Source organism: Arachis ipaensis, chromosome B10 (assembly GCF_059453495.1).
Source record: "Arachis ipaensis isolate K30076 ecotype BB chromosome B10, ASM5945349v1, whole genome shotgun sequence".
NCBI lineage: Eukaryota > Viridiplantae > Streptophyta > Magnoliopsida > Fabales > Fabaceae > Arachis > Arachis ipaensis.
Window position 1 is genome coordinate 142,798,942 of NC_142435.1, and position 25,530 is coordinate 142,824,471.

The 25,530-nt window shown below is 33.9% G+C and overlaps 1 protein-coding gene, 1 long non-coding RNA gene and 1 pseudogene across 3 annotated transcripts; 1 reads left to right on the forward strand and 2 right to left on the reverse strand.

Moving 5' to 3' along the window:
* Positions 1-2,922: 2,922 nt before the first annotated feature.
* On the reverse strand, positions 2,923-3,330 carry LOC148581968 (zinc finger BED domain-containing protein RICESLEEPER 2-like). Its single transcript, XM_088494745.1, has one exon. It carries the CDS (start codon positions 3,328-3,330, stop codon positions 2,923-2,925), a length of 408 nt encoding a protein of 135 aa, XP_088350871.1.
* Positions 3,331-3,567: 237 nt separating this feature from the next.
* LOC107623681 (uncharacterized) lies at positions 3,568-8,749 on the reverse strand. Its single transcript, XR_001616564.3, has 5 exons — positions 8,556-8,749; positions 6,530-8,208; positions 5,817-6,006; positions 5,620-5,667; positions 3,568-3,978 (listed from the first exon to the last, which is right to left on the reverse strand). It is a non-coding gene; the product is annotated as an uncharacterized LOC107623681 (long non-coding RNA).
* A 14,430-nt stretch (positions 8,750-23,179) lies between these two features.
* LOC107621375 (malonyl-CoA:anthocyanidin 5-O-glucoside-6''-O-malonyltransferase pseudogene) lies at positions 23,180-25,132 on the forward strand (annotated as a pseudogene). The gene has a single exon (XR_015880996.1). The product of XR_015880996.1 is annotated as a malonyl-CoA:anthocyanidin 5-O-glucoside-6''-O-malonyltransferase pseudogene (transcript).
* Positions 25,133-25,530: the final 398 nt, after the last annotated feature.

Below are 25,530 nucleotides of genomic sequence, written 5' to 3' on the forward strand. Positions count from 1 at the left end.
ACAAAAAGAAAAGTTTTTACCAACTTTCCCAACAGCCACAATTTTTCCTTTTGCATCATCACCGAAAGTGACAAGTCCGCCATCATAGTCATCAAGCTTTATGAAGAAGGTTGCCTTTTCGGTCATATGCCTAGAGCATCCGCTGTCCATATACCACATATTTTCCTTCCTTTTGGATGCTAGGCACACCTACAAAACAAGCTCAAGTAACCTTAGGTATCCAAATCTTTTTGGATCCTTTAACGTTAAACCATCTTCTATGTCCTAAGCCATTGTAATCAAAAACAATTTTATAAACCTTGTCACCAACCATTCTTTCACCGAAAAAGCATTGAATGGGAAAATGTCCATTCCGATTGCATAGTCTACAAAACTTTGAAGTTGTTGTTTTGTTAAAGTAGGTGGGATCTTGAAATCTTGTATCATTTGAAGATGAAGCAATATTTTCAAAATGTGATTTTTCAGATTTATAGAACCCCAACCCAGCCTTATCATAAAGAGGTTTTTGACTAGCCAAGATGTGATTCAGACTTTCGGAACTTTGGGTGAACTTGGCTAAGTCTTCCTTAAGTCTTTTAACCTCTTTAAGCAACTCTTCATTTTGCTTAAAACAATCCACATATGCAAGAACACAATGGTTACTTTCACAGCTCCTAACTTGGGCTCTTAACTGCTTATTTTCTTCAACAAGATCACAAGCAGTTTCGGCCTCTCTCACTTTTTCTTTTAGAAAACTGTTTTCGGCCTTAAGAATGGTAATTTGCTGTTCAAGTTCTTGATTTTCCAGCAGAAAACATCTTATTTTTTCAGAAAGGTGGTCTATCATAAGATGAAGATCTTCAGTGTTAGGGTTATGAAAGACTACCTGATCTATGTGGTCTGCCATAAGACATGTTTGTGACTTGGTCTCGGTTTCTTCATCATCACCATCAGAGTCATTCTCCAAGTCTTCCCATGTGGCCATCAGTCCTTTCTTCTTTCCTCTTTTCGGCTTTTCCTCCTTCTTCAACTTGGGACAATCAGATTTGAAATGCCCCAATTCCTTACAATTGTAGCAAGTTATTTTACTAAGATCTTTCTTCATTCTCCTTGTGCTGCTGCCTTTGCCTTTGAGCTTAGCCATTTTCCTGAATTTTTTTGCAAATAACACAAACTCATTTTCAGAAGAGTTATCACTGGATTCATCATCCAGAGGGTTAGTCATAGAAGAAAATGCAATTCCTTTCTTTTTTGTATCTTTTTTCAAATAGGTATTTTCAAAAGCAAGAAGATTTCCTCTCAAATCATCAAGTGTTATGAAGTCTAAGCTACTGCTCTCAGAAATAATTAAAGCTTTAGTTTTCCACTCTTTTGTGAGACATCTCAACACTCTTCTCACTAGCACAGAATCAGAATGTGTAATTCCCAGAGCATCTAAGCCAACAATGATAACATTGAACCGTTCAAACAGTTCATCAATGGACTCTCCTTCCTTCATTGCAAACATTTCATACTCTCTATTCAACATGTCTGTTCGAGTCTTCTTTACAATGGTGGTTCCTTCATGGGTGATTTGCAATTTGTCCCAGATTTCCTTTGCCGTTGTGCATCTTGATACCCGTCGGTATTCCTCGAAGCTGATAGCACAATTAAGCAGGTTTACTGCCTTGGCATTTAACTCCACCTTCTTCCTATCTTCCTCGGTCCATCTTGCTTCTGGTTTGAGAGAAACAACTCATTCGGCACTTGTAACAATTGGATATTGAGGTCCTTCCAGGATGATTTTCCACAATCTGTAATTCACTGCTTGCACAAATATCTTCATCCTCTCCTTCCAATAGGTATAATTTTTCCCATTGAAAAGAGGGGGTCTATTGCTTGATTGACCTTCAGTCAGATTATAGGACACCATAAGGATCTTTGCTCCAAGCTGCAAAGCTTGATCTCTTTGAGACCAAGCTCTAATAACAATTGATGGTTTCAGTGGCTAAGATTGTTTCAGTGGCTAAGAGAAGGGGAGGTTGAATCTTAGCCACTGAAACCATCAACGTTCAACTTCAAAAATACTTTTCCAAATACGGAGGAAGAGTTCGTCTTACAACTGATAACTGGAGTTCATGTCAGAATATGGCGTATATATGTTTGACTGCTCATTTCATCGATGTGAACTGGAAGTTGCAAAAGAGAATACTAAATTTTGCCAAGTCACCGGCCACACGGGAGAGATTATGGCTCAAAATGTTGAAGCTTGCTTGAATAGCTGAAAGTTGAACAAGATCTTGAGTTTGACGGTTGATAATGCATCGTCTAACGATGTAGGAGTTATGTATTTACAAAGAAGGCTGATTTCTTGGAAGAGTTCAATTTTGAATGGAGAGTATCTCCATATGCGGTGTTGTGCGCATATTTTAAACCTGATTGTGAATGATGGATTGCAGGAGATTGATGATTCGATCACCAAGATTCGAGATGCTGTGAAGTATGTTAGATCTTCAAATTCAAGATTAACTAAGTCCAAGGCATGTATTGCACAAGAGAATATTCCACATAAGAGTCTTGTTTGCCTAAATATTGAAATGCGATGGAACTCTACATACTTAATGTTAGTAACAGCCTTAAAGCATCAGAAGTCATTTGAACTATTAGAGATGTAAGACAAAAAATTTGTTGAAGAATTAAACAAGGGAAGAGGGGTACCTTCAATTCAAAATTGGGATTATACTAAGTCTGTCTTACCGTTTTTAGAGATGTTTTACGATGCTACACTTCGCATCTCTGGATCCTCTCATGTCACTAGTAACTTATATATGAAAGAAGTGTTTGCTCTTGGAAGGAGGGTTCAACAATATCGTGATGATGATGATTTGAGCATAGGTCTTATGATGATCTTGAAGGTACCCTTCTTCCCTTGTTTAATTCTTCAACAAATTTTTTGTCTTGTATCTATAATAGTTCAAATGCCTTCTGATGTTTTAAGGCTGCTACTAACATTAAATATGTAGAGTTCCATCGCGTTTCAACATCTAGGCAAACAAGACTCTTATGTGGAATATTCTCTTGTTCAATACATGTCTTGAACCTAGTTAATCTTGAATTTGAAGATCTAACATACTTCACAGCATCTCGAATTTTGGCGACGAAATCATCAATCTCCTTCAATCCATCCTTCACAATCAGGTTTAAAATACAACACCGCATATGGAGATACTCTTCATTCAAAACTGAACTCTTCCAAGAAATCAGCCTTCTTTGTAAATACGACGATGCATTATCAACTACCATACTGAAGATCTTGTTCGACTTCCAGCTATTCAAGCAAGCTTCAATATTTTGAACCATAATCTCTCCCATGTGGCCGGTGACTTAGCAAAAGTTTAGTATTTTCTTTTGCAACTTCCAGTCCACATCGATGAAATGAGTAGTCAAATACATATACGCCATATTCTGACACGAACTCAAATTATCATTTGTAAGACAAACTCTTCCTCCCTATTTGGAAAGGTATTTTTGAAGTTGAACCTTCTTTGTTCCATAAAGCATCAAGATGTCACGTGCCAATGTAATACGTGAAAGAGCGTTAAATCCTGGTTGCAAAGCTGCCGAATATTCTTTAAAACATTGACTTTCTACAGATCGAAAAGGAAACTCCTCGCGAACAAACATTGATATCAATATTTCCCAAGCATATTCTGCATCAAACCTACCCACTTGGCTTCTGGGCTAGGCGATGTGCCTGTTTTCCGTCATTTGCCTCTATCTGAACCGGGATTGCTCATGCAAATATTTAAATGTGATCTCATTGCTTTTGTTCCATTTCCGCACTTAATCACTTTCAAATAGTGTTGACATTGAGCCTTATTTTCATCATTAGGGGTTCTGTTGAAATGGTCTCAAACTGTTGATCGATTTTTGCATTCAGATGATGTGGTTGGGAGAGGAGGTAATGTAGAAGTCGAATGCTCTGCAGACTCTGGGAACATCACGATCGGCTACCTCATTCTGAATAAAAAGCCATAAAATCTAATATTAAATCTGTAAATATATACAAATTAAAATGTAAATATCCATATAGTATACTAACACCAAAAAAAAATTAATTCATGTAACATTAGCTTCTTACAGAATGGACTAGTTATCAAACACAAAGCAAAATTCAAACAATATATACATATACTTGAAACCGATTCAAGTTCAGTTAAAAGTAATAAGATTAACACTAGTTATCTGCCATGTTGCATACAATCCGATTTATTTAAGAATCAACCACTTGCCATATGAAATGTTGAATCAGATAACCATTGAGAACTTGTTAGGGTTTGAAAGTCAAGCACCAAAAGTTGAGTGTCATCAATTATTACCATGCTTAATTACTAATTAGCAAGTAAGATTTTAGGGAACAAGAGCTAGGAAGCGTCATCAATTATAACCATTTAAGAAATTAAGAAATATATATTATGTAATATATAATAATTAGATAACATGATGTTACTATTTTAGGGAACAAGAGCTAGGAAGTGGTCGAATAATAATAATCATCCCACTTTTTAAGAATATGATGTGAAGTTTATCAGCAAGTAGTGCTCTGAGACAACTATATAGGTGAAATTATTGCTTCGTAATCAAATTACTATCTAAATATTTGGACCTACCAAAAAAATATATATATAATTCTAATTGCTAGGCTTATATATGGAGTCCCTAATTAGGTTCCAGAACTTAAACGTTCACCCAGTGAGCTAGGGGCCGAAGCAAATGGCATATCCAATTACTAAAATTATACATTAAGTGCAACTGTATAAACTAATGCAGAAAAGTAATTGGAGAACACAGAAAAGTAATTTAAAGCAGTTAGTTGAGCTATTAAAAGGGTCACTGAAAAAAGGATCATCAAATGGATCTCTGCTTCCAAACACACTTGGCATCATCATCATACTTCTACCAAATCCAAAATCTCCAAACCCATATCTAGATTCAAAAATATTATCTCCAATTTCTCTACCCTTCATACTCATTATAATCTAATCTTCACAATACAAAGCAACAAAAGACCAAGTAAAAAAAATTAAATAAACACAATCACACACAAGTTTGTAGCCAAAAAGTTCACCCTTCTGCCACTCCTTCTAATATCTAACATCTAACATATATATTCATAAGACAAATATTTAAACAACACAAATTGCATGTCAAGCACGTAATAAATGGTTTCAATAGATTAACACATTGTATAATTCAGTTTAAAATTTCATTTATTCATAATTTTGGATAAACCAATGGGTTATGATCACAAAAACATAAAATTAGATTAAATTAAATTAAATATTGCATAATTTACAGAACAAAAGATTAGGATTAGGCATAACCCTCTTTTACTATTAGAAAGGGTGATTTGATTATTGGTGGAATCATGGTATCAAATTTATGATTGTTCAAAGTGATCCTACAACCCCCTTTAATTGAAATCAGTGGCCAAATTACTATAGTTTAATGTTGCAGAAACACAGCATAATGCAGCAGCCAAAATAACAATTCTCCATTTAATGAGACAGATAATTAGAACAACAATTCTCCATTCAATTCATACAAATTAATTAAGTCCTAACCAATTAAAAAGTGAACCACAGTGAAGAATAAACTTACAGCAGGATCCATTGAAATGAAGAGTTCAATACTGGCAGATTTTAAAATCTGCACATTTTCAATCCATTGAGATGAAGAAGTTAGAAGTATACCAATGAAGGAACAAAACAGAACAAATCAACAAAATAGAAAAAACCTAGATAACAAATTCAGGATAAAACTCAGAACTCAGAACCAAGGGCAAGGAAGAGGCTTACCTCAATTGATGAGCTCCGGCGAGCCACCAACGAAAGAAGAGAACCAAAAAAGAGAGATACTCCGGCGAATCAAAGTGAAGACAGATTCGCAAATGGGAGGACAAGGCAAAGAGACACAGTCTCGAATCAAAGTGATGACTCGAAGAGGTAGAGGTCCGACAAACCACCGGCGAGAGGCAGAGGAGAAGAACTGTTGACGGCGACAAAGAGTGAATTTGGTTTTGTCAAAGAGGTTTTGTCGAAGAGGAGAAGAACTGTTGTCATTTTGAAATTAGGTTTTGGTTCTGATTAACCGGTTAAAATCCGTTTTTTTTTTTGTTTTGGTTAACCAATTTTAAAAAATATGAATATGGTTTTTAAAATTGTTATTAAACTGGTTAACCAAAATGTGGTTATGGTTTTTTAACCGATTAACCACATTTTGGTTTTTTTTATGAACACCCCATTATAAATTCTCAGTCCTAACTAAACCCTCTTTCTCCATTGCTTTGAAAGCTTCAAAAGTTATTGCTTTTGTGTGCTTCATCTTATTTGCTTTGCCTGATTGTTGCTTTGTCTCTTTTGTTCCTTTTGTTAATTTTGAAGGTTTGGCCTTCTTTGTCACCATTGGTAGTTTCTTATGATAACAATAATTTTTGGTTATTAATACTAAAATAAACATTTACATATTTAAACTCACATGATATAGGCTAGTAATAGAAATTCAAACTCACACTTGGAAGTCTTTGTGGACATCCCATCTTATTATGTCCAATTACACCACATTCGGAGCATTTTTGTTGCTTCCCCAGCTCTAGACATAGTTGAACCACTTGGCTCTTCATCTTGTCCCCGGGTTTTCTTTTTGGTAGGCCGGCCTATAGGCTTTCTATATGTTGAGGGCATCAAATCTGGATGCTCGATCAGTTCTTTCCGACAATTGCTCTCCATTGCAAGAACTAATTACATGTTGGTAAAATGCAACATATGCATCTCTTTTATAACAGTTATCAACGTAATTTCTAACATCATTCCTGGCACGATTTATGGCACTAACTGCATGAGGACAAGGAAAACCAGTTAACTGAAATTTTCTACAAGAGCATTCGTGCTTAACCCTCTTGGGACGGTAGGACTTTTAGTTAATAGTTAGTGCCTCTGGAGGTAGTTGAAATTGAAGATTTACTGAGGATCCAGAATTTGACATCAAGAGCTCATGCCAATGGTAATATAGCCTCCGCCATTGTACCTCAAAGCTGTCATTGATGTCCACCAACTTCTTTACCCTTAAAGATTTTGGGTTTGACAATTGCACCTTGACATGTTCCACTTGTTTTGTGCCCTTTCTTTAATCCTTCAAATTCAGTCTTGGATTCGCTTCAACCTTCATCTTAAACACCTTGTCCAACCACTTAGATTTCATCCTTACATTTAGCTCTCATTCAGCCCTTGTCGACAACTGGAAACTTACCATTTCTGCCACTATGCACGACATATGTAGTCACCGCATCCTTGAATTCCTCTCTTGTAGCAAATAATGTTCTAACCTCCCACCCATAAGCACTCATGTCCTTCAACTCATTATACACCGGAAATGTTTTGTATTCTTTGTCCCCTTCAGGAGGCAAATCTTCTAATTCATTACTATCCAGCCCCTCATCCTCACTAAGCCCACTGCTTTGCACCCCGCCAGCCTTTTTCTTCTTCTTTGACTCAATGTTTCTTTTCTTTTCTTTTCTTTTTCTTAATTTCTTGATACAGTTATTCCAAAGTGATGTCAACATCAAAGAGAGCATCATCCCTATAGAAGTCATCTTCATTGTCATAGAAGTAAAGATCTTCATCATCCTGTGTCTCATATTCTTCATCTTCCTCACTTGAAGAATCAACATTGTTGGCATGGGCTTCTTCTTCTCCATGTATTTGAATTTTATCCAAACCAACATCCTTAACAACTTGGACCTCAACTATATTAGGAACTTAGGCCTCCACGTCCACATTTTGGGCCTCCACTTCCACATCAACATCATTACTTCATTAGTTTTACCACCACCAACATCTAAATAACTAATCTCATAGGGAAAATCATCAGGCTCTGATGTCTTATGCATCACAAACAAGTCGGCAACACCCTTTTCAACTCCAACATTCGCCATGGCCATTGCATCTACATCAGTCTTGAACTGTCTCAACCCTTCGTCTATACTCAACCCACAATCTTTGTACCACAACACAGCAATGTTGTCTTCAAAATATCCTAACTTCTCTAACATGTCATAAACCTCCATTGTCCCCAATTGATCACAATTTGTCCAATCCACCATTGTGTTTTCATCCTTTAAATACTGCCAGACTCCCTCTTTATTATTGAAGGTTCCTCTATGATGGACCTTAATGTTAAAATAGTCCATATCTGATATGCATTTCAAATTCCATGTTTAGAACATTAACTAGAAACCTAAGCAAATATAGCAAAAACAGGGGGGAAAAACAGCATTTGAAAGGAAAGAATAATCATTATTCAAAGAAACAAAAACAACATTTCGAAATACACAGGATTTGAAAAAATAGAGCATCAATGATGGTTGCTAAACCCTAAAAATTACAGCTCTTCACAACCTTTTCAACAAATAGGAGTCAAACACACATGGAAAATCCTAAACCTGGTCATCAACAACCCCAAACCCAACCAAAAAACAAGAATCGAAAATCTAAAAAAAAAATGAAACGCTGCAAACGAGAACCAGGAGAGAAGCTTACCCCCGATCGTGTTGCCTCCTTCGGGGAACACATGTTGTCGCCGCTCCAACTGAAGCCGCTAGTGTGCCTGGAGCCGCCGTTCGTGCTTCAACGATTAGGTTGCAGGGGTAGCGTCTCTTCTTTGGGTTTGATGGGAGAAAACAGAAAAGTAACGTTTGAGAATGTTTGTGTGTGTTTTTTGTGTGTGTGTGTTTGAGAGAACCGGAGAAGTAACATTTAATTATAGGGGTAAATTAGAGGGGTAAATTAGTAATTCCCCAACTTTCGCGCCCTTTGTATTGACTAGTTGCTACTTCCTTATCTCTCAGTGCATATCACTCAACTCCGTTAACGATTCAATGCTGTTAACTGTTAACGACTAGGCGTATTGTTTATCAAATTCAAAAAGGTTAAAGACAAAAAATATAGTTAATTATTTTAATTATTATCTACTTTGTAATAATGAAAATCTTTAAATAAGGTGTATTAAAAGGGTAGAAAATGAAAATAATAAATTTTAAATTTAGTCATTAGGCAAAATAAAAAATTTAAGAAGGAAAAGCATAAGGGGCAGCAATTTTGTTAAATTCTGGCTAACATATAACCAGCAAAGAAAAGTGAGTCATTGGATAAAATCTCATACCAATCTCACACCATTAAAACCATCATTAATGGCTATTTGATGGCTACAAATCACAAAAGTTGCTGATCCCTAGCATTCTTCATTATAAAAATTACTAATCTAAAATAAAATTAAGATACAATCATCGTGCAATAGAATGTTTAAAAATTTAGATAAACAGTTATTTTTATATAAATTTAACACTTAATAGTTAAAAATAGTTAAATAATAATTAAAAAATTAAATATGTCAAATTATCTTATAATTTTTAATTAACAATTTTACATGTAAACAACTATACGTATATCTTTACCAAAAATTTAATCTAATGAAAAAAATATTACCCATTAGAAAAAAATTAATGATTATCTTAATTATTTTTTTGTTTTCAGTAATAGCAAAATGAATTTGTCAATTCACATGAAAAAAATCATTCATAAAAAAAAAATTCCGAATCCAATATTTAAATATTTACTAAGAAATGACCCGTGCATGAATCAAAAAACCACATATAATAATTTCGGATCATATCCGAATATAAATGACCTAACGTTAAACGAAATAATCTACATCACATCCCATAATAATTACATACTGCATCGATATCACGAAAGAAAACAAAATCACAAAAAATCATCTCAAAATATTTTTAAAAATCTCCCTGAATATAACATCTATAATACTGATTTTGTATGTGCAAGAAAAATTAGTTTCACTTAGTTAGATTGATAGACAATTGCATAGGATAATTCAAATGCCTCTCTCTTTGGCCATAAGCTTTGATTCTACCGTATATATTCAAATATTAACCCTTTAAGCATAATTTAGATTTTAATTAATACAGATCAAGTATTCAATGATCCCCTTTTGTGACCACCTTTCATATAAACCTAATTAAAAATAAAAAAACTACAAAATATCAAAGCAATCAGCAACACAATCTCCAATCAGGTTATTATAGACCTACTTTCATATTGATGGTCTTCTTTCATTTTAAATGCATTTTGCTTCTCAATCAATTCTTTTTTACATGGCTGGGCAAAACACGTGTTCATTCCTTAATACATTTATAAAACAATCGTTACATTTTATATAATTAATGAGTGGCCAATTTATTATTTTATTTGTGTAAAAATAGTTGATACAAAAATACCATAATAATAATAATAATAATAATTTATAGTTGCACCAACATCACCAAAATGTCTAAATGGTTAAATAGAGAACCACCAACCAATACTTAGGAATTGAGCTTTTTATATAAAAGGAGAAAGCTTGGAACAAAAATTATTTAGGACTTGTTTGGATAAATTTTTAAGAAATTTTTTTTTTAGTTATTTTTTTTTAAAAGATTTTATGGAAAAATAAAAGTAATTTTATGTTTGGATATTTAATGTAAAAAGATTTTTTTATCTATCAATTATGTTTAGGTATAACAATATAAAAGTACTTTTTTGTTTATTTATTACATGAAAAACATCTTTTTTTAAGAGAAAAAGATCTTTTAAAAAAATATATAAATTACAACTTCTCAAAAAAGATTTTTTTTTAGTACTTTTACTTTTTTTTTTTTTTTTGGTTTCCCACGATATCCCCCAACCCGACAGGTCAAGGACTAATCCGTCGCGGTACTGAGCTCCATTTAAGGGTTTGCCGCTGGCCAATGGGTTGCTGCATGCACAAGGCGGGATTCGAACCCCCGACACTTACTTAAGCGGACTAGTGAGCTAACCACTAGACCAACCCAACTTGGTTTAGTACTTTTACTTTACTACTAGAAATTTACCAAACACGTTAAAAAATAAAAAAAAAGATCTTTTTTTATTAAAAAAATATTTTTTTATCAAAATAATGGTGCCCAAACAAAGACTTACTTAAAAAAAGAAAAGCCTTTTCATCAGAACATATAATTCCTTCAAAATAATGATACTTAGTTCACTTCTTAGTTCTTACCCTTCAATGTTCTTCTCATATTTCCATTAATAGCAATGCGAAAATGAGGAAAGCAAAAGTAACTGCCAATGGAACAAACTTCAACAAAATTGTTCAGAGGCACCACTTGAATATAATAATTTATAGTTCATATTCATTCATTATGATAGGTTGTAGAACTAAAATTAAGCTTTATACATTTTACATGCCTTATTGAACACAATTTTATAAAAAAGTGGAGATGCCTCTTCATGCTTTTTTTCTTCGTGTTATTCAACCTACTGCAACCAATTTTAGAATTACATTTTTAAAATACTACAATGCTTATTCAAAAATGATAATACTTTGGATAAATTGTGTTTGATTTGGATCAAGAAACTCAAACTTCATAGTTTTTTAGAGAGTCCATAACATTTTATTGTAGATTTGTCATTTTCAAATAGCGATTTATAAATTATAATACCATTGTACTTACTATGAGTAAGCAAAAGAGAATGGCATAAAATCAAAACCGAAAAATGAAAAAGACATGTTAGAACTAAATATAAATTCACAAATACAACAATATTGGAAATCAAATTGATTAAAAATGAAGAGCAAAAAAATTAGAGTGAACATAATTAAAAGAGTGGGAGAAATACAATCATTTGAAATAAACCTTTTTACTCTTATCGCTGGAAGTGAGAATAAGTGTTTGTTTAAAGATAAAATTGACAACACTACTAAAGAATATTCAGGTGGCAAATAACTATAGGAATGAGAAGATAAAAACAGTTTAATCAAAACTAAAATGAGAGATGATATGAAAACTTAAGTAGTTAAATGTAGAGAAAGAGAAGGTAGCCACCTAGAAATTCTCTTTGAAGAAGCCAAGTGAGTTGAGAGCATCATGAGCAAGGTCAAAGAAAGATATATTGAGCATCAAACTAGCTGCAATACCCTTCTTTACAAGGAATGAATGAAAAGCATTTTTAGCTAAGCAAATTAACAAACACCATAAGATGCATTCCAATTTTAGTATATATTATTGGAAAGAAAAGAAAATTAAAAAGGGTAACTACATAAACAAATAAATAAATAAATATATAACTAAATAGTATTTTTATGTCACAAACCATAGTAATTAAATAAAATCTCATACCTATGTGTCGTTGTGACGACAAAAGCTACCATCACTAACATATTGTCTTCTTTCTAAGTAGTTGATATTGTCAATCTTTGTTCAAAACATGATTTAGCTTATATTATTATGCTGTTGACATTAGCAATCCTCAAGTCTCTTTTTAATTTCCTTACCAAATTCATTCTATTCACTTGTCAAAAGTAAATATCAGAATATTTAGTAAACTAAATCAAATGAGTCAAATAATTACATTTTCTAACATAATAACATATGTATCTATTTTCGGTCAAAAGATTGAATATGATAAAAAAAAAAAAAAGAAGAGACCAAAAAACCCACCAGTGAAATCGAAAACCAAAAGCTACACTTAAATTTCACACATGCTTGCTGGAATTTTTAATAAATAAGTAATCTTTATGATTTCATTCAATAAAACAAAGCACTCATAGTTTTTGTCGAAATTTTAATATCAAATTTCTGACTTAGTATATGGAATACAATACACATACTGTCATGTCCCCTTTAGCAATTTCCTAAAAGGTGTGATAGTTTGTAGTAATAACTAGGGTTAAGTACTGAAATCGTCCCTAAGGTCTTCGGTGAAAATCAAAATCGTCCCCGATCTTTTTTTGTTATTAAAATCATCCTCAACGTTACAAAACGTTATAAAATCGTCCTTTTATCCATAAATAAAATTTTCTGGACAATTTTGCCCTTTCAATAAAAATAAAAAATATTAAAAAAAAAACCACCCCACCCCACCCCCACCCCTTACCCCCACCCCTTATCCTCACAGGCATGCAAAACTCGCGGTATGGGCGGCTCACCTCAGTCTACCCTTAGCGGAATCGGAAGCTGGTCCGGCCGTAGCTTAGTTTCTAGCGAAGGAACACCGAACGGATCTTCCCGTGTTCCTTCCCCTTCAACGACGCCGTTCGCCGACCGAAACGACCCTTGGGAGGTTATATACCAAGCCGCAGGACAAGTGGCTAGGATGAAGCTGAACGACCACGTGTCTCAGAGCAACAGAGGGTTTCTTAACTCTGCACGTGCCACCGCAGCAGCACCAAAGGACCTCCACACCACCGTATGCCGCTCGTTCTATAACCACGCTCCTCAGGTAACAAAACCGTCTTTGGGAAGAAGGCATTTCTGAAAAACTCGAATCTAATAATCTTTTTCCATTGTGTTCAGGTTTCTCAAGAGCAGGTGTTGAATCAAGTGTGGTTCTACTTGGGGAAGGCAGGGGCTGGTAATAAAGCATACTGGCTCCTCCAACAGCAGAACAGAGTGCGTGAAATTTGTTATGAGAGTGTAAAATGTGGTAATTTGTTACGCTTCTGGCATGGACTTCAAGCACAGATTCGTGTTCTCCACTTTTTCTTCTGTGTGTTCTAGATTCATCGCTAATTCTAGAATTTTTGTTGCTGCTCTCTCTAATTCTGCATCTTCATAATCTGAATCTGAATTCTAGATTTGTGGAATTGTTGTTGATTAGTTGAAATTCTGACTCTGAATTGGCTTGAATTTTTGGATTCGGATTGTTTATTGATGATTTTGGTTCTGGGATTGTTTATTGATGATTTTGGTTCTGGCCCTGTCTGTGTGCGTTCCTCTTCTTGATATATCTGTACTTTTATGAGGTTGGGTCTGGTTGGGTGTATTCTAGGTGATGGAATTTCTTGTACCAAGTCTGGAAATTGAGTCAAGCCTGCATCAGAAGGTGTGGACTTATTTTTTCTTGTTGACTCTATTTCTCAAAGTTCTCGTGGTTTGAAAGGTGATTGTTTATGACTTGTGAGTCTTGAATCTTGCTTACAGAAAGGGAAGATGTAAATTATTTGAAAGGAGAAGAGGAAAGTTCCTCGGGGAAGGGGAAGGGAACGCGAAGGGAGAAGAGGGGAAGGGGGGTTTCGGGAAGAAGAGGGGGAAGGGGAAGGGTCCTCGCCGCCGCCACCGGTCTTCACGGACGCCGCGATCTTCGGGAAGAAGAGGGAGTGGGCTGAGGGGGTTACGGGAGGGAGTGAGGGAGGGAGGAGGGCGGAGGGGGGAGGGTTGAGGGGTGGGAGGGGAGGGGGTGGGGGGTTGGGGTTTGTTTTAATTTTTTAATATTATTTTTAATTATTTTTATTAATAATGAAGGGTAATATGGTAAAAAAAATAAAATTGAAGTGGAAAAAGACGATTTTATAATGTTTTGTAACGTTGAGGATGATTTTAATAACAAAAAAAGGTCGGGGACGATTTTGATTTTCACCCCCAGACTTTATAGACGATTTCAGTACTTAACCCTAATAACTAATAACCAACTAACACATTATGTATTGTACACAGCATGATTTTGGAGATCAAAAGGTTATCGTTAAAATTATTGCTATAAAACTTTGTCCCAAACAGTTAAAGGAAAAGGAAAACAAAAAATAATTCAGTTAAAGTGTCGAATAATTATATCTTTAACAATATGCTTAGTTACTAAGTTACAACAACATAGCCTTTTTTTACAAACTAAATCTAGTTATTAAGTTACTAAATTACAATATAGATCATTATAATGAGAAAAAAATTATAAATAAAATAATAAAATAAATTTGATTCTCAAGTCCTTTCTAAAGAAACTTCAAAAAAAAAAATGTTTATGATATGTATTACATTCATGTGGACTTGACATATATAAGAAATTCTAATGTACAGGTTGTCTTCCCTATTTTTTTCTTCCTAACACAAAAAACCGAACACATGCTTCACTGTGATACTATTTTTTTTCTTACTCTACAAAAGATGTCATTGCTAAGCATGCACTTTTTATTCTCACACCCTAGCACTGTTACATATTTTCTATGATTTGTGAACCTCATCACATACGTGCTGGTCTGCATATATTTCTTTTTCTCAATATTTTTAAGAATAAGGCTTAAATTTCATCTTAAAAATTTAAAAAATTATAAGCATAATTTATATTGAATTGAGTTTTAGATTTTTAATTTAATCTATGAAACTACACTTCATGATTTAATCTAATTTTTTAGTGAGATTACAGTAGGATTAAATTAAAACACAAAATATAGTATCAAAAATTGAATAGCACTTGCAATTTCACAAACAAAATTAAACATTTATCTCTTGTTTTTATTATCAAGTGACTCTAATAGTGAATTAAGAAAACTGATCAGAACATAGTTAATAACATGATGATTAATTTAATATGGTAATTATTTCTGTAACTCACAAAATCAACAACACACCTTAAACACTTACTATATCCGCAATGAATTCCATAACCAAATTTGTTGAGTTAAGTTTAATTTTGGGTTTATATAAATGATGACAAACATTTATTGGATTAAAAGTCTAAAGTTATTTAATGTATGTGCTAACTTATGCAGGCCCATTTACTCACTTCTCAGCCTAAGTTAATGTTGCTTCAGCAACTTTAAATGTCACAGCTCCAAAATTTCAACCCATTACATTTTAATGAGCAACAAATCAATTCCTGTGAGGCAAGAGAGAAGGAACTGAATGCTCATGGTTGGAGCAAAAGAGGAAAAAGGTAAAAAGACATTTGGCACTATTATGAGACAATTGTAGCTATAGGAGAGCAACAAAGACACAAGGACAATACCACTACTCCAAGGACATCAGTAAAGCAAAATTCAGAAAGCGGGAGAGCAAAACACAAACATGCAAGAGTACAAAAGTAGTGGAGCAGCTCCTCGGACAGCAGAGGTAATGGAGCAGAATGAAGAAAGGATTGAATGCCAATGGAGACAGCTTCAATGGGCAGATGGTACGAAGAATTGGAAGAGGCAAAGAAGAAGAATGGGAAGAGCAAGTAAAGCTGGCCTCATTTCAACGTTGGAGGACAAAGAAAACAGATTAGAGCATCATCTCAAAACACTCAAGCTGAAATCATTTTGCTTGAATTTGTGCTTTATTTCAGAATTTTTTAACTATGACTATCTAATGTCATCTTTTTGTATTTGAGAAAAAGGCTTATAAATGTGAGTTGAAAAAGCCATGAGAGAAGAGGCAAGAGAGATGCATGAAAAATCCAAAGATAAGTTTATGTGTAATTTGGTTTTGTAGAACTAAGGTTTAGTTCTCCTTACCAAGTTGGGATAGCAATTGGTAGTAGATTGAATATGTGGGTTTTCCTTGCCAAGTTGGGACAACACTTGGTGGTAGCTAGCTTGGGATAAGCTTAGAGTTTGATACTAGATGAATTAAGATTGTAATTCATTGGTATTGGTATTTGTAATCTGGTTCATTATAGTGAAAATTTCACCATGGTTGTGGTGGAGACTGGACGTAGATTTTATGGTACTTGAAAATCGAACTAGGATATATGCTGGCCTTATTCTCTTCTTCCCTTTTCTGTTTCTTACTAATTTAGAGACAAAACCAAAAAAATCTCCTACTTAATTAGCTTCTGCAAAAACAGAGAAAAAGAAGTTTAACTCTGACTTTAACTTGATTCAACCCCCTTCTCAAGTTCTAGCAATTCAATCAAAATCCAAGAATAAAACACCCACAACTTAGACATAGTTTGGTTCATAACTTAAGTTTGCAAACAAATAAAAAAATAATTGATAATATGCTCTAAGACAAAAACTACTTAGTTATGAGCTTATGATCAAGCCATGACTTTGTAGATCATGTTGAAACTCAATATGCACACTAAAAATCATTAGCATAAACCAAATAAAATGTTCAATCATAAAAATCAATCAATTGCACAATTCACAAAAGCAAAATCAAAATCAACAACTAAGAAGATTAAAAAAAAGAAAAAATTAAACAAATTCAACACCTCTTTTATGTTCCCGCAAAACCGAGTTGATTATCACCTCGCCATCCTATCCTTCTTTAACCACCACGACTGCAACAGGAGCACCACCTCCAGCAGCAGCGCTACCAGCAACCTCAGCCATTATCATCGAATACCCATATATATAATGAATCTGAATATATACAAATGATTTTTTAAACACATGGATTTTCACCTGACACCACCAGCATTTCCAACCTAATCGGATTTCAAAGAGACATTAACCAATTAGAACATAAAAGAATTGAAACTTTGAAATTTGACATCAAAGAAGAAAAACGATAATAGAAAATAAATAGATCTCACCGCTCTGCTATCGCTGCTATTATGGTCTTTGCTTGCCTAATCTCACTGCATGTTCTCTCTGTGCCTGCCGCTCAGTTCTTTCTCCGGTTTACTCTCTTCTTCCTCCTCTGTACCCACCACCACCACATTAATAACCACCACGAACTCCACTGCGACCATTGCAACCACCACCGCCAAGCCTCCTCCACCAGCATAGAAGTCGCCACCTCATCCACCACACACACACACACACACACACACACAATTGAAATGAAGTAGAAATCGAGAAGTCTGAAAAGAGTGAAAATAAAATCACAAAGTCGTAACACTCACGTATCGACAATTAGAATACAAAGCGTGAATCGAAAATGATACAAAGATAAAGCCATAAAGAGGAGTAAGAATAAGACAAAGTATAGATATATAACATAAGTAAATAGCCACTAGTCGCGACCTGCGAAGTTTAGGCCGGCTAGAGTACGGTATAAAAGTAGTTGACAACAATATCTCCTAATCTCTCCCGAGTAATACATAAAGGCCTCTATAGAAGTTCCAAAAGAGATTAATACAAAAAATATGAGTTTTTCAAAAAGAGATCATAAGCAAAATATAAAGCAGAGAATGCAAAGGTCTTCGCCATTTCTCATATGAACCATAGCTCACTGCTGAGTACCTGGACCTGCATTTGAAAAATAAGAGATATATACAGAATGAGAACCCCCGACCCATGGGTTTTCAGTATGATAAAAGTTCCAAATAAATACAATGCACTATAATAAAAACTCACTAAGCATCCTAATCTTCCTTTATTCATTTATTCATCTTAGGTTCTCACTAATCCATGAATTAGGTAACTGTTCTAGGGGATACTAAGTCTAGTCAACTCCTCATCTTACCCTCCTTTCCAAACCTCTTAACACTCAATTCCGAACCAAACCATATCCAGTAAATTTGAACTCAGCGTTTAAATATCAATTATCTCATTCTCTACCTGGAGCAAGTGAAATCTCTTTACTGGGTCTACCCAAGGAGATCAAGTTATCTCATTCATTTTAAATTAATCATCTCATTATTTTATTTCAACAAGAACAGCCCTCAGCATCAACTGATACCAGCATGAGGGACTTCTCAGTTGTACAAACACAAGCAATACAGACAAGTAATACACAATTAAGGTACAAGTAGAACAAGTATCATATAATCAAGTAACATAGCATATATGATTTAGCAATCCAAAATAATTAGGCAAACCTAAACAAGTCAAACATATGCATATGATGTATACCTATCCTACTGGTCATTAGCTCACGTGTCGGTTACTTGCCAGAACCCGACACATCTGGTAGCTAACCCGGACATTGTCCTCTCTCCTGTTTACTCGCTATATAGCATAGCCTCGCAGGGTGAGTGCCATGTACACCTCGCAGAGTTAATACTCTATATATATCTCACAAGGAGAGTGCCCTATACACCTCACAGAGTTAAGTGCTCTGTACACCTCGCAGGCACGCAAGCCTGTATCCCTCACAGGGTTAGTACCCTGTCATATCATCGTTCTACCATTCACAATTTCATTATCACTTTTCTTATCTCGCAGGTAGCACAGCCTGTATCTCTTGCAGGGTGCGTACCCTGTACACTTCGCAGGCTTTAAACCTGTATCTCTTTATTTATAATAACAATAACTAGGAGAAATTCTCAATCCTGACTTATCTATTCATCCCGGGATATAGTGCCCATCACACTTCTCAAACTTCATCTCATCAGGATCCCCACTTATGTAATTCTCATCATAATTTCAACTCACACTTAATGCGTTCATCATAAGTTCAAGCCACACTTAGTTTCTTTTTACTTCAATTCATTAACTCACTCTTTAGGTCTTGTTCTTAGCTCCTCTATACTTAATTTCACCGGCTCTAAACTCTTATCAACGTTCATAAAGGTTTAAAAGACCAAAAGAATGGTTAAAACCCATAAAACACGTTTTTCCATATTCTAGAAAGTGTGCGTACGCATACATATGGTGTGCGTACACACAGGATGAAAACTTGGGATCCGCGTGCACATGTATGATGTCGCGTAAGCATGATTCCAATTTTGGACCATGACGCGTACGCATGCGATATCCACGTATGCAGAGGCACTTGGCAGAGGCCAATGCCAACGTACGCATGTCAAAAGCCGCGTACGGATGCATATCAGAAAACAGAAAATCTGATATGTTGCAGAAATCAGTTTTTCAGTCCAATTTTCAAAACCTCATAACTTTCTCCACAAAATTTCATTTTCAACTATTCTTGAACCGTTGAAAAGATCGATGAATAAATTTTTATAAAAATCTAATTTTGAAAGTTTTTCAATTCCAAGGGCCGAGTGACGGCTCACCGAAGTTGGCCAAAAATCTGTTTTTACCAAAAACACACATTCCCAATTTTCTAATGATTCACAAGCCTCAATCATTTTCAACCAACAAAATAAATCCAAACCAACTCAAGTCACATATCCACACATGACTAAATCCAAACCTACTCTATCTACACATTCCAACTCAAATACATCCATTCCACATTTCAAAAATCTCATTTTTTACTATTTTATCAATCAATCAAATTCTCATACATTCCATACCAATTTTTCATTTAATCTCATACATTATCACACAATTCAATCATCACTTACCGTCCTTACCTTTTTCGGCCTCCAACCCAAAATCCACGGCCTCTGGCCCAAATTCACAATTTCAATGCATATTCTACAAAACAATAATCATCATCCAATTCATCAAATTTCTCAACACACCAAATATGCAATTTCACATAATTTTCAATCCAATCATTAGTTTACACAACATATCAACTATACATATTAATTCTAACCATTTACACAATCCAAACCTAATTCTAGGGGCATCTAACCTAGGAATTCTCATCACACCATATGGTACTTAAATGAAACTTAAATCGTACCTCTTGGAAGTCAAATTCAAGCCCTCACTTGGGAGTCTCCACCAAAACTCAGCTCCAAGCTCCACCAGACATTTTTACAAGCAAGATTCAAGTTCCAAAAGTGTACCCAATACTCTAATATACACATTACATACATACATCAACTTAAGGATCATAAAATCTCATAAATTACAAGAGTTAGAGGGTTCCTTACCTTAACCTACGAAATTGGTTGAGAAAACTCACCAATGGTTCATACTAGAGCACTCCTAAACAACCAAAATCACAAGATTTTTTCAAAACCTACAACCAAATTTGAATTTAAATAGAAAATGAAAACTGGGCATAGGAGAGCAAAATAATCACCACAATACTTAGATAAACTTGAAGAGCTCGTCAAGGGTGACGCGTGACCGCAAATAACTTGTCAATCGGAGTTTTGAAATGAAAGTTATGGTGATTTGAAGATCAATGGGGTTAGGATTTTCATTCCCCTTTTCTCTCTTCTCTCTCACTGTGGAACACAAAAAGCGGGGAAGAAATGATGCTGACATGGCTTAATGTAAAAGTTTATATATGTGGATTTGGGTCCACTTTGACCCAATTCATTTGGTTTAGCTCATTGGCCCAATTTTGGACCAAAACCTTTAAGATTAGTGTTTCAACGTGCGCTTTATTATTTTTACCACCTCAACAAAAAATATTTAACTTTTTAACCTTTCTCACTCATAATTAATTTTCTCAGCTGCAGTACTGAATAGATCTCAGCCGATACTGTCGGTCAAATTTTCAGTGCATGTTTTTACGCATAAAACTATGTTTTTCGACTCAGAAAAATCCACTGAGTCTAAATATCATTTAAATCATCAAATTTCGATTGCAAAATTTTCTAACCATATTCGCTCATATTTAATTTATTATTTAATTAATTACGGTTTGACCGAATTTTACACCTTGTACCTTCATGGATTCTGTTCTTTACCTTCTTCCTTCTTCAAAACCAAGCTCATAACAGAAGAAAATAAGATTGAGAGAGTTGAAGAATTGGGTAATATGACAACACAGGTTTATATATAAAAATTTGAATTTAAAAAAAATGAATTTTAGTATGTTTTGTGATCTTTGGTTAGTCAAAATTAAAAGAGCGAGAGAAATGAAGGGAAAAGTTGTCAAAAAAGAAGAATATGTTGAAGTATCTTCTAGGAGTAGACTCTAAAGCTTTAAGAATAATTAGGGGTATTTAAATCCAAACTGATCCAAATTAAATCGTTTATCCAATTCAATTTAAATCGAAAACCGATTAAAATTGCACTAATTCGGATCAAATTTCGAATCTACTTTTTATAATTGATCCAATCCAATCCAAACTGCACAATATGTTATAATATTATTATTTTATTATTATATTTACAGTTATATTTATAACATGTTCAATTTGTTATACATTTTTATATTATTCATGTATTATTATTATTTAATAAATATTTTATATTCAAAATATTATTTATTTATTTATTTTAACTAACCTATAATTTTATTTCTATTGTTATGTTATCGTTGGCTTTTTAAGATATTGTTGAGGTTTGTTATGTCATTGTTGATTATTTAAAATTTGATGTTGAGACTTGTTATATGTATTTAATTTTTTTAATTTACAAAATTGCAAATCCAATACAATTTAAATCGCTAGAAATTAGATCAAATCGGATTTTTTTTTTAAATTATCCAATCCAAATCGCATCACAAGTAAAATTAGTATTCAAATCGAACGAATTTTTAACTCAAAATCGATCCAAATCGCACTGCAAATACCTCTAAACATAACTAAACATAAAAATAGAAGACATAAAATTATGGAATAAACCGATCAACTAATATCTATGCATGTATGAATCATTAAATAGTATACAGATGATGATCGACATGTCATAAGCAATTTCTCCATAACTTAGAGCATTGACAACATGAAATTTTACTAACATGCAATCATCTATTAGAAGAATAGTATTGAAAAAATTTTAAGTGAATCGAAAAATATCGATGTTCTAATTATTTTAATTGTTGATTTTAATTAATATATATTATATATATTATATATATTTTTTATAATACTGATATACTTAAAACTCTTCCAATAGTATTAAATATAAGGAGAACAGATGCCGAAACTCAAATTTATTGAATCACCTAACTATATTTATGGGTGCAAATAATGCTTAATAAAGACAAACTATGGCCCACTTTTTGGAGAACAACGTGTCATCTACAATAGTCACAAAAAAAAAAATAATAATATATAAAAGATGATAAAAAATTAATTTAAATTTATTTTATTTAATATTTATTAATTATTTTTAAAATTAATAAATATTAAATAAAATAAATTTTAACTAATTTTTTATTATTTATTTAACATTAAAAAAATATTATTTATATATTAAAATTAATCATTAAAATTAATTAAAATATATTTATAAATAAATATATTTATAATTTAATTTATTTTTATGTTTATTTTATATTTTAATATATATTTTATATTAATAATTAATTTATATCATTAATTTTGATTAATATTTAAAAAAATAAATAATATTACATAATCAATAAATATTATTAATTTTAATATTTATATTTATATTTATATACAATTTATACACAAAAAATATAAATTTATATTCATATTTATTAGAATTTTATACATATAAATTAATATAATTTATATTTATATTTTAAAATTTATATACATAAATTAAAAAAATTATTTATTAAAAATAATTTAATATTTATACTAATTAAATAATAACTAAAAATAATAAAAATTATTGATCTCTAGAATTTTTCAAAAGAAATCTATATTGTATTCTCTATAAATTTTGCCCAGAGAAATTGCTGTGTGCCATGCATCCATAGTCCATACATACACCAGTTGCAACGAAACAAATAAAATCTAATAACTCGCATCTCTATCAATAGTTTTATTATATTGATGATGGCGCAAACGCCACCACCGATCAAAGTCCATGAAGTTTACAAGGTATCGCCGTCACAAACCCCCACCACAACCACCACCCTACCCCTCACCTTCTTCGACACAATATGGCTAAGGCTTCCACCAGTTGAGCGTCTCTTCTTCTACGCATTCCCAAACCCAACCATCTCTTTCTTTGACTCTCTTCTTCCCAATCTCAAACGCTCCCTTGAACTCACTCTCCAACACTTCTTCCCCCTCGCCGGTAACATCACTTGGCCACAACATTCTCCGATTCCTACCATCACCTACGTCCCCGGACATGACTCCGTTTCTCTCACTGTTTCCGAGTCAAACGATGACTTTGACCACATTTCCTCTGACTTCTGTGAGGTTTCCAAACGACGCCGTTTGGTACCTGGCTTGAGCGTTTCCGATGACAAAACCTCCTTGCTCGCATTACAGGTTACTCTCTTTCCAAACTCCGGCTTCGTCATCGGAATAACAACTCACCACGCAGGTGTCGATGGAAACTGTTCAACGGTTTTTGTAAAAGCGTGGGCGTACGCGTGCTCCAAGATCATGGAACATCCATCTCTCTCAACTTTGCCAACGATATCGTTACCTGAAAATCTAACACCGTTTCTTGATAGATCCGTTATAAAGGACGCGAAAGGACTCGCCCAATCGTTTTCTGACGCGTGGATGAACTTCTCTGGACCAAACAATAGGAGCGTCATGCTCTGGGGAAACAAAAACAACCGTGAAGAAGTCCAGCTCGATAATAATGAGTCGGTTAAAGGCGTGTTTGAATTGAAGCCCTCGCATATTCAGAAGCTCAAGAATTATGTGAAATCCAAAACCGGCATCGCTAAGGTTTCAACTTTTTCTGTTACAGTTGCTTATTCATTATCATGCTTAGTGAAAGCAGAACAACCAGAGCAGGAGCAAGTTGCTCTTGTGTTCCCTGTGGATTGTAGATCAAGATTGGAACCAGTGGTTTCTCCAACTTATTTTGGTAACTGCCTCATGGGGCGTTTGGTTTTGGAAGAGACAGAGAAGGTGATGGCAAGCGAGGGGTTCGTTACCGTGCTGAAAGGGATAAGCGAGGTTTTGAATGGATTGGAGAGTGGGGTTTTGAATGACGTAGAGAAATGGCAGAGGAAGATTGAATCTGTTTTTTTGGAAGGAAAGAGAGCGTACTCTATTGCTGGTTCAACCCGGTTCGGGGTTTATGGGGTTGATTTTGGATATGGAAGGCCTAAGAAAGTTGATGTTGCTTCGGTGGATAAAACCGGAGCTTTTGCACTTTCTGAGAGTAGAGATGGTGATGGTGGTGTTGAGATTGCTTTGGCTTTGAAGAAGGAACAAATGGAGGTTTTTTCATCTATTTTTTATAGTCAATTTGAATCTTTTTGATATATCTTGAAACTTGAATAGTAAAATCTAGTAAGTTTATACTTTATGGTGACTGTTCCGTTTGTAATGGTCCTGCAAAATTGAATTATAGCGACTTCTATACCAAGAGCGGTTTTGTTGGTGGACTATAAGTCGGTTTTATTTAAGGTGGATACTACAATGAAGATGGCAAAAATATCTTCTCATGAAGATGCTTTGGTTAAAAGTGTGGTTTATTTATTTAGTCACACTTTAAATAAAAACAACACTTTTATGAATATCAAAATCTAACCATACAATCTATCATCCAAGGGTCAAAAAATAATATATTCATATGAAAACAATTATAAAATCTTCATTGTAGTATCCACCTTTATTTAAACGCCGGAGGTAAAACACCTGCAAAAAATACTTTGGACGCTTGAGTCAATAATAAATCTCTAACTATAAAAGAAAGACAAGCAAAATAAATAAAGAGTATGTGTGTGTTATGAATTATGATGCGTTGCTTTTTGTTTTGAGAAATTCTCCACGTACAAGTCCTTTCACGTACAAGTCATTTATTTTTTCTTCTTTTTCTTTCTCTATATCTCCTCTTTTTTTTCTCTTTCTTTTTCTTTTTCCGTGCCTCCTCTTCTTCTTCTTCGTTTTTGAAATGTTTCATCTTCATCGTCGTGTTTTTCCTCGTTCTTCTTGACTGCACGTTTTTCATCTTCTTCCTCCTCATCTTCTGCACCTTTTTCTTCTTCTTGCTGCACATTCTTCTTCCTCTTCTTCTTCTTCTTTTTTTTTTCGTTTCTTGCCTTCTCTTTCTCATTCTTCATTTACGTGCTTTTCTCTTTGGTTTCTTTTTTCGTTATTCTCGATTTATATTATTTTTTGACATCAAGCT